Here is an 18,516-nt window from a genome sequence, read left to right on the forward strand (position 1 = left end):
GAGTCTTTATATTTTGCCATATTCCCTGCAGTATAACTGTCAAATTATGTATCTCAATCTCTTTTACATGTAATTGTTTTTGAGAGCTACTTTGAAAAAAATCACATCATAATCCCAGCACATCTATACTTAATCTTGAAGAAATCTTATATTTATAGTTCAAAAATAACTTGGTGGTTCAGAATACCTGATTATATATCATCAGTAGCTACCTATCATTTTTCTTCATCTCCTTACTTACTGACTGCACAGCAGCACCAAAGCCCACATTATGCAAATTCAGTTTGGTGAACACCAACACAAACACTTTGATAGAAGAAAGGACCCTAGCTACATATTTTTATAAAGGTTAATGAAATATTTATTTGGAGCAATTTGAAAAACTTACCTTCAACAAAATTCCACTCTTACATAATTATAACATGCTGTTCCAGTACAGTTCTGGCACACTAAAGGAATATAAAATATTCATCTCTTATATCCGACATTGCAAAGCAATGCCATATGCTGAAATATTAGAAGGAAAAGTCATGTGATGATTCAAGTAAGAACTTAAAACAGTATTTTACAGTTTTACCTGATATCATAGTGGTCTTGCAGACAAAATATCACATTCAAACCCGAAGCATAATAGTGAAGAATTTTTAAATTTTCCTAAAGCAGCAGGCATCAAGAACCTAAATCTGACTTCAGAGAAAAGCTATAAAGAAAAAATAAAACAGTATTTTACAGTTTTACCTGATATCATAGTGGTCTTGCAGACAAAATATCACATTCAAACCCGAAGCATAATAGTGAAGAATTTTTAAATTTTCCTAAAGCAGCAGGCATCAAGAACCTAAATCTGACTTCAGAGAAAAGCTATACTGATGAAGAGTTTTAAACTCATAAAAAGTCATGAAGGACATGCATTACATTTGTGTGTTCATGTCAGGAGCAGGAGTAACCCTACTCATGATGCATAGGAGGCTTTATGACACCAATAATCATCAGATTTTAAAATCTCTTATTTTCAGTGCACTTGAGGAATATGAATTCCACGAAGATTAAATATTACTCAACAATTCCTTTTATGTACTGAGATTATTAATATTTACTTTTACTCTAAAAAGAACATTAAAGAATCTGAAACTGAATAAGATAAAGTACAATAAATATTTCACAACTTCTCACTTCTACAAACATCAAATGATTTATTTCAAGAACACTTCTACAATAACCAAATATTTATCAAAAGTAAACTCTAAGATTATTTGCTACTTTTAGATGTATTTAAAAAGTTACATATTAATACAGAAGTATTCTTTTACATGACAGCTATTTATTTTGTCCAAGTCTCAGAAAAATGTAAGTAAGTAACATTTTTAAAAAGTAGTCACAATCCAAAATAAATAAATTAAATAGACTAGTCATTTGGAATCTACTTCTAGTTACTATTAAAAAAATCAAAACAGTCCAGAATACATATTACAGAAATAATTAAATAGCAAACTTCAGAAATCAAAACAGACAATACTTAGTAGTTGAATATTTAATATTGAATTCCAATACTTCATTTGCAAATCACTGATTAAGACAGGGTATCGAAAATCAAGGACAGACTTCTGTTTTTTACCATCTTAAATAGCTCAGTGAAGTTTAATAACTCAGAAGAAACTTCTCCAGCCATAATGAATGTCAGCAACACTTCAATAAAAGCTTTTTCCAACCTATATTCAGTGACTTCAAGGTACTAGAAGTTGATCCACAATGACTAGATGTCTTAAGTATACATTCCACACTTGTAAAATATTATTAATAAAAGCATTAATGATAGCCAGGGAACTCATAATAAAGTCAACATGGTATGCCAAACACATCTGAAGTCAAGTTAGTTATCCATAGGACAACAATGTGCCCTTGTGGCCAAAAAGGCCAATGGTATCTTAGGATGCATTAAGAGGAGTGTGTCCAGCAGATAGAGGGAGCTTCTCCTCCCCCTCTACTCGGCCCTGGTGAGACCTCATTTGGAGTGCTGTGTCCAGTTCTGGCCTCCCCTCTTCAAGAGGGACAGGGATCTACTTGAGAAAGTCCAACGGAGAGCTACAAGGATGATTAAGGGACTGGAACACCTGGCTTACAAGGAAAGGCTGAGAAATCTGAGGCTCTTCAGTCTAGAGAGGAGTAGACTGAGGGGGGATCTAATTAATGTCTATAAATACATGAGGGCTGGGCATCAAGAAGGCAGGAACAACCTCTTTTCACTTGTGCCCTGTGACAGGACAAGGGGCAATGAATTCAAACTTGAACACAGGAAGTTTCACCTCAACATGAATCACAGAATCTTTGGGGTCGGAACGGACCTTTAAAGATCATCTAGTCCAACCCTCCCTGCCAGAGCAGGATAATCTAGAGTACGTCACATAGGAGTGTGTCCAGGAAGAACTTCTTCACTGTGAGCATTAAAGAGCACTGGAACAGGCTGCCCAGAGAGGTTGTGGAGTCTCCTTAACTGGAGACTTTCAAGACCTGTACCTGTCTGGATGCCCTTCTGAGTGGTCTGCCCTAGTTGTGTGTGGTTTTTCGGTCCCGCTCCAGCAGAGGGGTTGGACTCGATAACCTTTGGAGGTCACTTCCAACCTGTAAGATTATGTGATTCTGTGCAGTTCCAGTATACTCAGTATAGAGTCAATGACCAACTCTTGATCAAAAGTGGAGATCAGATACAAATATGTTTATTTTATTAAAACTAAAACTGTAGCTACTTCCCACTCTAAAAATGCACATCACATGCTCCAGCATTTATATATAGAGCACAGCAAGCAAGATCCTAAGCAATGCTATGAGAGTCTCATGTAATTACAGATCATGGGGAACAGGCTCTGAAAGCTTTTCATGTTCCACATATCTCCTTTTATTTCTATATGGAAGAAGAAATGTCCACATTTTAATTCAATGTACCAAAACTATTCTGTGTCCTTCATGGATGAAGCCCAAGATATTTTTAAAGAAAGACCTTTCTATCAAGTCTAGAACTGTGTTGTACATTGAGATAAATGCATGGTGAGCTGCAATGATTTTGATAATAAAGGCAAAAGAGGTTACATAGCTTTGCTTGGGATGAGATAGTAAATGTAATCTCAACCTTCCTGTGTCTGCTATTCAATGATACAGAAAAGGTTAAACAACCTTTTGATGTTGAGGATTCTATTGAGCAGCAAAAGCATACATAAAGACATGAGAGAAGGCATCTGCTTCCAGGCTTTGATTTACTGCTGTCATTTCTTTGATGTGGGGAGGGATGTAGGCAATTGGTTACAATACATCAGCCCCTAAAAACAGCTTATGATGGAATAGCCTCATTTTGCCATAAAACTCTCTCTCTTGGGACTCCAGCAATCTAAAACACTCCCCTATTTTTCCTAGACAAATGTACTCCACAGGATTAACTCGCATCTTTAACAAGTAGGTGAAGTACTCTCTACAGAAATGTTTGTCAGACTGCAAAGGCTGACCTGGCATCCCTTACCTTTGTCAACAATAAGCAAACAAAAAAAAAAAAAAAAAAGAAAAAACCTAAATGTTTTCTTCTTTATAAGGACCACAAAGGAAACCAACATTGGACAAAAGTAGTTTATGGAAGTAGACAGTCTCCCATTTCCCACACACTGAGAACCTCTACCATAGGTAGAGTACACTCCCAGTACAAAGAAGATGCTGCCAGAAAACATTGCTACTTAGCAAACTTGAAAAAGCATGTATGTACTTGAGGACACTGCAGGCTCTAAAAGCCCTTCAAAAACTAAGTTAAGTATCAGGGTAGCTTTTATGACAGATCATCTTAGAAAAAAAACCCAAACAATTCATCTTTAAATAAGAAGAGGAGGATACTCGAGAGGTGTTAGTTCAATTGAAGAAGAATAAAAATCTTTTTTTAACAGAATCGTCAGGATTGACTATTTTAATCTGCTGCGTCTGACAGGCTAAAGAACTTACAACTAAACCAGCTAGGCGATCACAAAGCATGGAAAATATTTTTTTTTTTTTCCTTTTGCAACATTTTGTTGTATTTAAAAGGTATACACATACTTAAGAAATGGAGTTAGTACAACAGCAAAGAAAATACTTTTAACAGATTGTTTTTAGTGTTATCTTTTTGGAAGCATCCCAATAGACAGATTTTCTCGTTAAAGATTTAGGTTTTATGCTCAATTCAACTCATATATTCCCAGAAAACAGTGGTGTGTCCCCCCATCTGTCTCTTCCTGTCTTCCTGAATTTCTGGAATCAGACCAATGAAATTAAAACAAAACTGCAAATCCTCAGTTTCTGCAAAACTGTGTAAGGAAAAGCACTGGGAAATTTTGAACAAGCGTGTAATGCTATTTTTTACATCCTTGTGTCCAGGAAATACATTAAGATGAAGTCTAAAGTGAATATACATGTCTTACCAGAGTTATTTCTGTCTACTACCTAATACTTTCCTTCCCCTCCCCCGGCTAAATATAAGAAGATTTAATCCATAAATACAAGGGGTAGTTTCAGAAGGGGAAGTAATTTACTTTTGCCTTCTAGATACAATTACTAATTCTTCATTTTAAGAAGCATTCTATCAGACAATTCCTTGGAAATACAATACAACTAGATTTAGTAAGTGCAGATAGCAATACCAGGTACAGATCCTGATTCAAATTCTCTTAGAAGGCAGAGTACAAACAGAAAAGGAAACTCAGCATTTTGTGTTATGAATTAGCAGCTCTGGCTAGAACCAAGGAAAACAGAAAATGCCACATCTATTTTAGCTTTTAGAATATGACTGAACCTGAAGCCTTGCCACAGCAGCAGCATCAGTTATTATATCCAACTTCGTCCCTCAAAGTGGGTAAGTCTAAGTCTAGCGAAGAGAAAGACCATGAGTCTATCAGTTACCTTGTTAATTTATTTCTACTACACATGGCTCCTAAGGGGTCAACTGCACATTTTAAGTTGAATTCCAATAAAGTATTCTGATTGTAAGATACAATTATTTATTTTGTTTCTTAATGTAAGTTGATTATATGCTTATGCAAGAAGCTATCCAGTGGAATATTTTACCATGGCTGAGCCACCACCCCTGGTCAATGGGGTGCTGCAAGGTATAAATGGCACTGGACTTTTCTTCTACTGGTAGGTTAAGGCATGTGCACACCAGTTTGATCAGTTCTGGCACATACAAGTAATAAGGATATTATGTGGCAAGTTCTATCACAAGTGCGTTAAATGTCTTATTGTTTTGAATAAAAAGAAAGCTTATAACTCTTGAGGAGATGTATTGCGGACAATATTCCAGCAGTCAAGAATATTGGTTTTTGTGTTGTCTGGGGCTGTGTTTTTTTCAGTGAGGATGTAACACTACAGAAGGAAGAAAACTGACCTCAGTTGCCAATTTCTGGAAACAAGACCTCCAAATGCTTTCATGAGGACACTGACAAAAGCTTATTAAGCAGATAATGAGCAGGGTGATTTTTAACATTTACAAAAGGAGTAACAGGAAAGTACAGAAGCTATGCCAAAAACTATGTGCGCTTAACATAAATCCTTCCAAATGAGAAGTGTTGAAGTCCTACAAGAAACTCCTACTAGAAGACTATACCTATAAATAATCTTAATATGCTCTAAAAACACTTTCTGGAGACAAGTCCAGGACAGATTTTGTTTGCAGGCACACACACACATTATACACAGCATCCTCTCTTGACTCACTGAACCTCTGAAATAGAGACTTAAAATACCAACCATAAAAGAATACCCATTATTTCACTAGTGTATATATTAGTCAACCCGTTGAGTGAAAACAAAGAAAAATCTATAAAACCCAAGTAAAACACATGATAAGTCATCTGTATTAGAACCTGCACCTTCCCTCCAATATACTCTATAAAAATACTATAAGATGAAGCTCTAGCACTAGATAAAGCAAAGGCATATCCTCGGAATGAGCAACACTAACACTGGACTGCTAAGTGGAATGAATACAAAATAATAAACTCTGTGCTTTTGCCTATTCCATAGCATCATAGTTGAAAGACCCGTAAACTTCGTATCGAAATTAGATGTTTTAGAAAATAGATATTTTGAGAACTTGTGAAATAACTTATGTTTTATTCAAGACCAAGAAACAATAAAGATACTATTTCTCTACAACTATTATTTACATTAAACTGATGAAGATGCTTGCTTTGGATCTAATCAAAGTACACAGAGGTTACCACCATATTCTGTTTTTTCTTTGGGTGCAGGGCACCAAAAAACCCTCAGAAAGAACTCTTCTGCAGTTGCTCAGGAAGCTGAAATAGGATGAACTTCAGAAAAAAGAGTTTTATCTTCGTGTGTGTGCACAAATGGAAGCAGGCTAGGCAATGAAGTGGGAAGGGACAAGGTATCATGAAGCTGAACTCATGCTGGAAAACTAAGTTACCAATGCCTTCCAATTAATGGTCAAGCAAGTATTTTTCTCTTCCCTTGTTATGATTTTAAATTATTTGCTGTTGACCATTTTAAGGGTCTCCATAAATCAATACTAGCAGACTTGATACCAGCCAACAATTTTTCTTTGAAGTAGGGTAAAGTTGGTGATGGAAGCAGGAGAAACAACAAATTATTCTGGGCAACTTAAATTGCTAAAAAAACAAATTAATAGAATCATAGAACTATTCAGGTTGGAAAAGACCCTTGGGATCACTGAGTCCAACCATCAAATTCCTAACTGATTTTCAGCAAACTGGCTAAATGGCCTAGAAAGTCCAAATTTGTACTCTTTTGTAATGTGTCCATGAAAATTAACACTTCTGCAAGACTCTTTAATCACTATTACTTTCAGGTTAATGAAAAAAGTATCAATACTGCCAGTCCCATGTCAAAAGTCCCCTTTTTTGTTTTTTTGTAAAGAAAAATTAATCACTCCATCACACAGAAAAAAAAACCAAGAGTATAGAAACAGACGAAGGAGAAAATATAAACTTGAATAGATGACATGACAAACTGGAGTTCATAGGCTTAGCAACTGAGGTACTTTGGAGGACAAAAGTATTTTAAGTTGAAGCCTGAAAATATTTCACTGCTGAAAGCATATTGATTTTAACTCTCTGGGTTTTTAAATCTCTTAGCATAAAATGCTAACACAGAATACCTCTAAAAAAAGTAACTCAGGTCTGGATTTAAAGAAGGCATGTGAATTTTACTAGTGTAAAAATAACTGCAATGCTACTTACTTTAGGTTATCCATTATATGGAATACATACTGCCTCAGCAGTCAGTGGCTCCATGGTATGAAATACTGATTTCTGTGTTTCTCTCATTATAATCAGTGTAAGGTAATCCTTTAAATTCTTTGGATTTTTACTGCATTCTCTCCAACATTTAAACAGCTTTCTTACAATGTAGATACCAGGAGGAAATAACATACCAGTGTTGTTCTTAATGATACAGAAATCTGCTTACCCCTAATGTTTCCATTGTAATGTTACAAACTCATTCAAGGTAAGTGAAATACTATTTATAAATCCTTTTGTACTTCGTTTATACATCTGTACAGATATTGTCTTGGTGTACGTCAGGTAGACCTAAGAGGAAAGGACAGAAGGGGCCACCCATGCTGGTGAACTTTGCAAGCTCTCCAGTTCAAGAAAGGGAAATACCTACACTACATACTTTTTCCTAATTTATTCACAATGGGATTTGCTAAGCAAATTAAACTGAAGATTCACTGGTGAAAGAAGTGAAAAGCCAGCAAGCAGAATGTTATGTATTGAAGAAGTCAGACCTACTTAATAGGGGGCAGGAGAAAATGCATGTCCCTCGGAAGAATCCTAATGCTGATAAAAACTTTGCTACCTGTAAAGGCCTTAAACTCTCCCATGCTATCTCTTGTACTTACAACAGGGAAAACAAAGCAACCAAACAAAAAACAAACCCAAAAACCCACAAACCAACATTCTAGACAATAGGAGCTGAGAAAAAGGGGAAAAAAACAAAAAGAGGGAAAAGCCTATATAGACCAAAGGGCTTTGGAGGACAAATAGCATGCTAACTAATGCACTGACCACCCTAGTAAAAGAGAAATATGAATTCCACCTCTAATCTTAAAAGGGACCATCTGCACACTTTTTTTTTCCTCAAAGCATTCAGCTTTCCCTGACAGAAGTGCTTTTAAAGTGTACACATCTGGATGAAAGAATTGGGTTCATATGATATAAAACTACCTCTGCTCTACCCACACAGGCAGTTTATGTCCAACAGAGACTACGTGCTCCCGAAAATCTGGCCTGATACACAAAATGTAACATCACTATGATGATTAGACTAAAAATAAAGACAGGAAGCTGGCAAAACAGTTCTCAGTCACTACGGCCACAATAGCAGCCACTGCTGTAGTGTCAAAAAGCCATGACTTTCTAGAGTCTCTCAAAACCCTGGTCTCTAGCCCGCTAGAGCTGACAGCCCCAGGCACACACAAACCACACTGCCATCCAAAAAATAGTTACCGTTGCCTCACACATATAACAAATGCCAGTGTACAGATACACTCATTTTAAAAACTCCCTCTCAAGGGAAAAAGAGAGAAGGGGAAACCGCATCTTCAGCACAAAATTGCTGGCACATGTGAAACTACATAAGCCACCTTAGTGACTTTCTGTAGCTATGGCCACATCACCACCAAAAGGCTGAACAACACACATAATCTACTTATTCTATAGCTTGCAAGATGAAGACTAATATCACCTTAGAAAGCTTCTTGGCCAGATCTATGTAAGATGCCGTGAGAGCAAACAAAGAATTTCTACCAAAAAATAGCACCAGAGAGATTAATGAATTCCAAACTTTTTTTACAGGCACGGAGATGGGAAGTCATCTACCTGAGAAGAACCCATCTAGGGAAGTACGAAAATCAAAGAGACAACCTTTGCAAAAAATATTGATTTGCACTGGGGATGCAGTTCTGTAAAATGACTGTTGCAACAACTTCTTTCTCCTGAAGGATACTGCAATGGGTTTTGGCCTTGGCTATTGTGGGCTTCTGAAGACAGGTATTTTCCCTTACTGTAGAGAATACATTTTTCCCCATCTATTTTGTACATAAATGCATTTGAAAAAAAAAAAATAATCAGACATATCTTCACAGAAACAACAGGTATGTTCACTATTTTAAATTTTAATACTGAGTAAAAGTCTTACAATGCCTGCTACCACAAAGCAGCTAATGTAAAGTAATTATTAATCTTTTTCAAGGCAGCCTTACATTTGCTGAAATTAGTAGTTGTAGTCCCTGAAAAGGCTTCCATCTATGGGTCAAATATGCTCTAAATGACATATTCTGTTAAAACTAAATTCATAGAGAGTTACACAGAACAGCTAAAACACTTAATCTAGCTCTGTATCACTACTCTGTTAATCTCTCAAACTTCTGTTAGTGTTTTCAGTTCTCATCTTTCTAAATACTGTGGATCAGTTCACACTACTGAGTTGGGTTAAACTACCAATACTGTAATGGATAGTAAGAAACAATGCAGTCCCACCTCTCAGCATCTGAAAAAGCAGGTGTCATTACTAGATGCTGAACTGATTTCATCACTTTCTATTTCACACGGTAAATCTAGGGAGGGGAGATATTCCGTAATTACTATTCTTGTGAATGTCCTTTCCTTTAAGCAGAATCACAGCTAAAGGAACAGAAAATTCAAGGATTTGGGGGGGGGTTTTAAAACAACCTAATTTAATCTGTACTCATGGCCTTGTAAAACTCATTTACACTGTTCTGAGATTACTTTGTCTTTTGTACTGGTACCAAAGTTGCCACAGGCCAATAAACTCCCTAAATTAAAGTTTGAAGGTCTTCTGATATTTTATTTTACTTTAAAGTACTGCACATCTAACTACAGGTGGCATCTTTGATGATGATGCAAAAATCTTGCATCTCTCCCATTTCATTTAGGGTCAACATTCAGCCAGCTTTCCGTTTTAGTCTCTTTATCATTGGTTAAGTAGTTCCACTGTGTCTGAAATGATCACACACCAAAAGATCTAAGAACACTCTTATTCTTTTGAAATCTATCCAAAAAGGCTACTGCTGCTTTATTGCTAGCTTGTCATTATCGGTTGGTGCCACTTCCTTTAAAAAAAAAGTAGCATTAAAACCTATTGATTTGAGAAGCTCCACTCCAGGGAACTCACATTAAATTCAGACAAATAACAAAATTTATTGGATTGTCCCATCACCTTAGTTCAAAAATTCTCTAGGTTACAGAACAAGGCTAGGCTAAGAAAAGAAATCACCTTGGTGATTCCTCATAATAAATGAGGAGGCCCATATTAAATATTTTTCCCTCAAGTCACAGTAAGTATCAGGAATAAATACATGTCAAACCTATTACTTTAATTTCATTTTTTTTCGCATTCTCCTGTACTGAAATAAGAGAACACATCACAGCTTTTGCAAGCTAGATCTAATTACAACAATTACTTCCAGTGATGCAAATAAGATCAAAAGTTATGTAAGGCAGTATTAAAGAGATTATTCTTACTTGCCCAAGGCCCAAATGTCCCATTGCCCATTCAGGGACATTTTGACACTCACACTCTCTCCAGACACCTTCCCTGCTCAAGCCCTCAAGAAATGATTAAGCTTCCTCTTCAAACATCCCTAGATGGACATGCAATATCAGTACACCAAGATTATAGATCAAACACTTCCACACATAAAACTCTGTTGCTGCTTTTTTCCTTTGAAGATATGAAACAGAAAAAAGCACTAAAAGGTACTTCAGTTTGCTTAGAATTACAGCAATACCCAAGGTGAGCTTTAACAGGTGCTGCCTACAGATTAATTAAACATGAATACTATTTCTGAGCTTTAGTAATTACTGTGACCAGGGCAAACATGTGATACCTTTTTTGCCCTAGGAAAAAAAATTCAACGATTTCATTATCCCTTAGGATAAATGTATTTTCCTATGTTTCTCCCACTACCAGACACAGCTATGAACTAACACTGCATATCCAGTTTCTATTAAAGTGTCTCTAATAACCACATCAGCCTGGGACTTAAAAAATAACTTGGTCAGCTCAGCCTGCTTGCTTAGCTACATCCATTATAAAACCAAACAGCCAACTACAGAGAAACAGAAAGTCAAAACAACAAAAAAAGAACTACACCGTGCTGAGCAAGGAAACCTCAGAGCAGGATCTAAAGGTTCCCTAGCTCAAGCTTTAGAGTGTTCAAGTGGATCAATTTCCAAGGTCAGAGGACCTTCAATATCCAGCCTTTAAGCATAAACAGAAGTCCAGCAGAGAACAGGAAGGGAGATCATGTCTGGGGGAAAGGTTGTTCGGCCACAGATTTTTACAAAAAAATCTCATGAATTTAGCAAGTTCTCAGACTTCACTAAACTAAGGTACTACGTTGTCAAAATAAATCCTGTCTGCTTAGTGACTCTTATTTCTATTGAAGGTTTTGGAGGTCCTGACACACATTGGGCATGGTAACAAACATATTTGAAGTTGACAAAATGTGGGTAACTTCTTCTACAAGGCACACCGAGAATAAAGACTTATCATACACAGATAAAAGGACGTATTAGTTCATGCTTCCATAAGGTCCTTGTATTTGGTAAGCTACCCATAAACACAGAAAAAGACATCACCAAAGAAAAGCCCAGAACACTAGTAGCCTAAATCACTTTGGTCTTCTGAAGGTGCTAATGTTTAGCCGTACCACTTCTATCTTCAACCAGGGATCCCTATACCACTGAACAAAACTATATATGATACCATTCTTCACTGAGAATTACTGTCAAGAAGTCAATGACACAATATTCATTTTCACTCCTTGCTGGACTAGATGTCATGAGAACAACTTGCTATGTCATGCTACTTCCACAAATCACTGACAGCTCTCCACTGCATGTCACAGGCATAAAACAAACAATGTAACTGATAAGATTTTCACGCCATATAAAATTTAAATCTATAAGCTAAAAAAGGGACAGAATCGAATGATTTTAGGATAAAAAGTGACTTAGCAACCACTTTTTTTTATGACCAAAATCTTGCTTCCACATATGACATAGCAATCAGCAAAAATACTTCACTCATGAGGACAGGTATTTAGGAACTCCAGAAGTCTTACACATCTCAACATTTATATAAAATTCTTAAAAGCACATCTATTTTTTTTGTCCCCGTAGCATATTATGACTCCTACCTAACAATATGCATTTAAACATAGCATGAACAAGCAAAAAAACCTTTAGAAGAGTAAATTACTATCTCAGTTTGCCTAACCTTACCTGTCCTGATGGAAAGCAACTTGCATCTCAAGTTTCCAGTTCTAACTTATTATCTGTATTAACAGATTCCTCCCCTAACAGTTAAACTACTACTAAGTCTGAAGCAGCAAAGGAGCTTTTATAGTGTAGTAACTTATTTTACCATATATATGGTGATATTACAGAAAAAACAATATTCTTTCTCTGGCAGCCTCTGCCACCATCCCATGCAAATTCATCCTCATAAGACCTACATGACACTTTAGTTGGTTGCCTTACAGTTATTAAAAGGGCACAAACCCTCGTCCTTTCTATTTCAAGAAACATGCAGTGCTCTTTTATTGTATATAGAATATGTACTGCAAATAGAATATTTACTAAATATTGTTCCATTTAGAAATCTGAAAGAAGTCTTCTACCACTTCACTCTATGTCAACACAAACAAACAAATTATTCTTTACAGGATTATGCCAGCTTTTTTTCTTGGTGGGAAAGCAAAGCAGTTGGAATTTTAAAATTCAGTTTCTGTGCTCTGTTCATAATCACATAATAAGAGATTAGAAGTTAACAATGCACCAACTGTTACAGATAATAAGACTTACTTGTTGGAGCAAACAAGTTATCTACTAACATTAATGCACAAATCCATAACAAATATTTGCAGAAGGAGCAACAGGAATTCATTTATCTGCAAAAACAAATCACAAATACTGCAGGTTTTACTCTAGGCATCAGAAAGGAAAACTTTTGAATCAGATCATCATAATAAATATAGTGCTATACACAGTGTCAAGTAAAAAATAATAAACCAGGGTTTTAAGGTTCCTATACAGCTTTGTTTCTAATTGTGTTCAAAGCAACATAATCTAAGCAGCTGTGGTGGAATTACTCAGGAGTATTCTAGGAAAAAAAAAGCGTTTATAATAAAAATGGTTCCTGTTTCATGAAGGAAAAGTAAGCCATAGCATAAGCTGTTAAGTCACCCATACGTAAAACAATAAGCAGCATCCTCTTATGCAATGTGTCACTTGCTCAATCTTTATTATAGTCTAAATTGTCATAACCTAAATCCATGGAAAGGGAACTAAAGAATAAACATAACCTGAACAGAGAAACAGTTTATTTTGTATGACATACAAAAAGATCCCTAATACCACTTGTAGTTTCATCTGTGGTTTTGTTCTCTCAAGGCTGCCACATGAGTTCTCTCTTTTTCCCTGAAGAACACCAGCATTTTAATAAAATCCTCCTCTCCTCTTCCATTGTTTATATTACTAATTTCAGTTACTAAAAGCTTCTTTCTATTTTCTTCCTCTTGTGAAAGCATTTTTCCGTATCCATACTAATGGAAGGCTTCCAGCAAAAATACAGACACACACTGTGTTCTTGCAACTAAGTGGGCTTATCCTGTTCTCTGGTGATACAGAAATCTAACAGAAGACCAAAGGCTTTGCACAGGTTCTGACAGATGGCATCAGTTTCTCTTCCTTTGTCCACTGATGCTGTCACCCCATTGCAGAAGGCCACCGAATTAGTCAGGCAGGATTTGCCCTTTGGTGAAGCATTGTTTTCTGTCACCAATCACCCCTTTGTCTTCCACATGCCTTCCACAGAGCCATCAGGACGATCTGCTCCATGATCTTGCCAGGCACAGAGGTGAGACTGACTGGTCTGTAGTTACCGTGGTCTTTTCCTTCCCTTTTTGAAAACGGGGGTTATGTTTCCCCTTTTCCATTCAGGGAGAATTTCTCCAGACTGCCAAGACTTTTCAAGTATGATGGACAGAGGTTTTGAAGTTTTGTTGGCCAGTTCCTTCAGGAGCCGTGGGTGAATCCTGCCAAGTCCCACGGACTTGTGCACCTTCAGGTTCTTCACATGGTCATAAACCTGCTCTTGTCCTACAGTGAGGAGTTCCTTTTCACAGCCCATGCCTTCCTCTTCTCTAGCTCCGATGGTGTGATCAGAGCCTTTGCCAGTGAAGACTGAGCCAAAGTAGTCATTGAGTACGTCAGTCTTCACTATGTCCTGCATGGTCAGGTCTCCAGCTTCCTTCTGAAGTGGGCCCACATATTCCCCCATCTTCCTCTTATCACTGACTTACCTGTAGAAACTTTTCTTGTTGTTTAACATTCCTGGCCAGGTCCACCTCTACCTGTGCTTTGGCCTTCCTTACCTGATCCCTTGCTTCTCTGACAACTTGTCTGTACTCCCCCCTGGATACCTGGCTCTGATTCCACTCTCTGTATACCTTGTTCTTTACAAAACAAAAAAAAAACAACAACAACAACAAAAAAACAAAAACAACACAAACCCAAAGAAACCAAGCCCTTGTCCTCTCATTGTAATGAGAAGGAAACAGTACTAAGTAACAGTCAAAGTTTAGTCTATGAACAGATCTGTATAAACTGGGGGGATATACATATTCTTGGATATACGTATTGGGCCATCAACAGAACTGGCAATAAGGTCAGAATTGAAAACTAATGCACTCCTCAAATGGAAGCAGCTCAGACTTTGTTTCTTTCAATTATCTAAGCCTATCAGGCTGTAGCCTCCAAGCTGAGGATCAGTACAGGTACTTCCATTCTCAAAAGCATCTCAACACTAAGTAGCGGTACAGCCTTTTCTATTTGCTATGGATCAGCTTTGGATACCAGGAAAAACAGTAAAACACATTAAGAGAATACCACAATCCCAGAAATATAAAGTGTTCAAGCTGCAGAACAATAACTACAGTTATTAAAATATCACTGGCTACCACTGATCATAATCCATTGTGATGAGAGCCACCACAACTAAATTTAACCTTTTTATAGAAATGACTTTCAGATTTCTGGCCAAGTGGTAGTATTCAACAGAACAACAAAGCCTTGGGTTAAAAACAAATGCAAGTGATACAGCCTTCTTTGCTTAAATAAAAACCTATCCATAAGGTACTAGTGAATTCCTGCCCAAGAAAACAGTGACTGAGACTGGGAGTATCCCCATAGTATCATGCGGGGATGACGTATGATGTCAGAAGTCTCATAAACATCTTCCTGTAATTACACTTACATTGTAATTACATTAGTTTTGAAATAGGATTTCTATAAAACACTTTCAGCGCTAAGTGATGAACAAGGAGCACCCTGAAAACAGTCATCACTGTCTGTAAGGCAATCTGTCACTCCCTCTCTGTTCCCTGCCTGATCATTCACAGCCTCCAATACACATAAACAAAGCAGCTTCTGTTCTTGCTCTAAAGCTAAAGCTGCTTCTGACTACAAACCTGCTGCCCCTGTGATAAAGAATGAGAATCCAAGAGCAATTCCACAGAAGTTTGTTTTGCCTCAGAAGATGATGGTGCCTCTGGGGGAAGACATTTTGTCTGTGCTGTAGTCACTGAACTTTCTAAGTGTAACAGGTTATTCTGGTGAAGGAAAACAGATCAAAGAATGGTATGCCTGTCTAAACTTGCTAAGCTATGGCTAAGCTATGGCTAAGGGAAAGCTAACTACTTCAGCCTTGAAAAGACCTGTGGATAACATTTGGGGGGGTTGTCATACCAAGATTAACACATTCAATGTCCCACAAGCCTGCACTAGAGTAATAGCCTACCTGTAAGCAAGAGGTATAGCCAGTGTGCTGAAATAAATAACTGGCTTCTAATAGTATGTGAACCACAGGCCACCAAACCCTGGTTATCTAGTGGTTGAAGGCAACAATACCTAAAGTTTTAGGGCTTCCTAAACTTTTAACATTTATTGAGTGTGGTATTAACAGTACCATGCCAGCTAGACATCCTTAATGGGTATAGTGAGTCACGTACTGCAGAAGTTTAACTGCATTCAACACTGAAAGGCAGATAACACTGGGTCACAGGAAGTGAGTGGACAAAAGGGCCAGAAGATTAAGAAATGTGGGTTTACAGCAAAGGATTACCTAACATGAGGTTGACTGTACTTCTCTGCAAAGTGGCTGGGTCATCACTTGCCCTGAAGTGTAAACAAGGCTTTAAACTGTATCTTAATGGCAAACCCTAGCATAAGTATGTGAAGTATCCAAAACCCAGGCATAACAGCAGTGGGTATGAACAAAGTGAGCTGGGAAGACAGTAAGAATACACAAAGTTTACTGTGAAGACATACCAATAAATATAAACATAATTTAAAAAAATTTCCACCAAAGCTTATTTAATACTCAACTGAGACGAAGTTTACAAAATCCTGCCTAATTTTATTAGCACTGTCAAGCACTCTTCAGGCATGACTATTCAGCCATCAGAGAGAATTCCACTCATCTAAAACAAAAATAAATAGATATGACATTCAAGCTTCAACAAAATACATTCTGAACAAATTAAACAAGTTATCATGGGCATAGGAATGAAAATACATCATGCGTAGAATAAGCCAAAAGAATCAATGATGAAGAAGGGAATCATCTCAAGAGGTAAAGTGTGTTCTGAGCTTATGAAGATCAGTAGGCTCAGGACACTCATTTTCCATGCAGTTATGAGCCCTTCCAGACAACAGTAATACCTGAGATAGCACCATATTACCAAATATCAGAAGCAAAAGAGGCTGAAATGAAGAGGAAAAATGGCCTAAGGAAAGGACAGATCATAAAAAGGAAAATGGAAAATAGATAGAAGTCCTTTGAGAAATGGTGTTTCTTCTGATTTACATCTGGCCCATTTAGATGTCACTGGAAGAAAATTCTTGGTAAATATCATGCCACAATAAAAAGGGCTCTGACATACAAGAATAGAGATGGTATTCTACTCCTGACAGGAATCCATTACAGAAAATTTGCTCTGCTCGTGAATTGCTAAGTGGCACTAACGATAAGGTATTTAACTCATACTCTACAAGCATATACAGAATTATCTGTCATTTTCCAAGGACTTTTTCTTTTTTTTTGTGACAGTAAATAGATAGCAACATTCCTACCACAGTGGAAGAGATTATTTTATAAGCACTACTACAACTACTACAATCCACTTGCACTGATGTCTCTGTATCTGGATTTTAAAAAGGGGCCCTAGATATGAACCCACATTCTTTCCACACATTAAATGAGAAAAAAATGAAGGCTTCAGTTTTGAGAGGACATTCTCTAACTGTGAAATACTAATCCTTTTGTGAACCACACAATTCTCCAGATAATTTCCATTCCAATGGCATGAACAGAAAGTCATGCAAACATCATCATCATGCTACATAAGCTGACAAAATGACCAAGACCTCATCTGAGATGAAAAAGAGAGTAAGTTCAAACCCTGTCCTTACAGAAAGGTATTTTGATTTTAAATCTCAACTGTTCAATTCAACGAATGCCTGAAGATAAGAAAAAAAACCTAAGCATGAAGAAAGCAAAAACTGTTGTAAACATGCTCTACAGAAAGTACATCAAGCTTTTCCCCTTCATACATCATTCCTTCTGTTTAGATAATTAAGCTGAATATCTCATTTTAGCCAGTGACCCACACTGCACAGCATTAGCTGCTTTAACAATACTGAAGCAGGAAAAGGAATTAAGTAATTTACTGTGTAAATGGTAAACCACAAAAAGAAAAAAAAAAGGAAAAAGAAACAGAAGCAATTCAGTAGCCATGTTTCAGTAGAGTGTCAACTTCACAAACAAAACAAAAATTGTAGGATTTCTAGTAATTTAAATGAACAAATTTTGGCATTTCAAATAAATCAGGAATTATCAGGGGCTGATTGCTTGAAGCATATTGCTTAGAGTTAAGACTAGCACACAAACAAATTGCAAATGAAGCCAAATATTTTTACCTTTCGATACATCATCTTCAACATAGACCATAAAGGCGAATGTGCCCCCTGCAATCTTAATCCTGTCATAGCTTTCTTGCACTCCATATAGGAAGAATTTTCCCAGTTGAAATAGCAATTTTTATTCAAAAAATGTAGAGCTGATTTGGATTAGGCTAAATTCTAAACTGGAGTTTAACTCCCCTCTTAACAGAAAGTCTTGAAGATAAGGCTTAAGGCCAGTAGTTCTTCCAACTGCTCTGAAAATCCAACCATGATTACTAACAGAAGAAACATTTCATAGGCTTTTGTTAAAGCTAAGTTTTCTTAAAATGGATAAAAACAGAAAAATCTTCAGAAGAACTGAGGAAAAAAAACAACAACAAACCAGAAAACAGCTATCTCTGAAGTTATATCTCACTTTCTTAGGTTACTTTTCACTGTTATGATAAAAAGTCCAGTGCATCATGTGCTAAGA

General features: G+C 36.8%; 1 protein-coding gene across 1 annotated transcript in view; it reads right to left on the minus strand.

Moving 5' to 3' along the window:
* The window catches only part of ATP11A (ATPase, class VI, type 11A), a 76,236-nt gene extending 61,875 nt beyond the window's left edge, over positions 1-14,361 (minus strand). Inside the window, exon 1 of the mRNA XM_009997966.1 lies at positions 14,131-14,361. Coding sequence (XP_009996268.1) covers positions 14,131-14,361 — 231 coding nt within the window. The remainder of the gene's footprint in view (positions 1-14,130) is intronic.
* Between the last annotated feature and the right edge of the window lie 4,155 nt (positions 14,362-18,516).

Source organism: Chaetura pelagica, unplaced genomic scaffold, assembly GCF_000747805.2.
Source record: "Chaetura pelagica isolate M959 unplaced genomic scaffold, ChaPel_1.0 scaffold123, whole genome shotgun sequence".
Lineage (NCBI taxonomy): Eukaryota > Metazoa > Chordata > Aves > Apodiformes > Apodidae > Chaetura > Chaetura pelagica.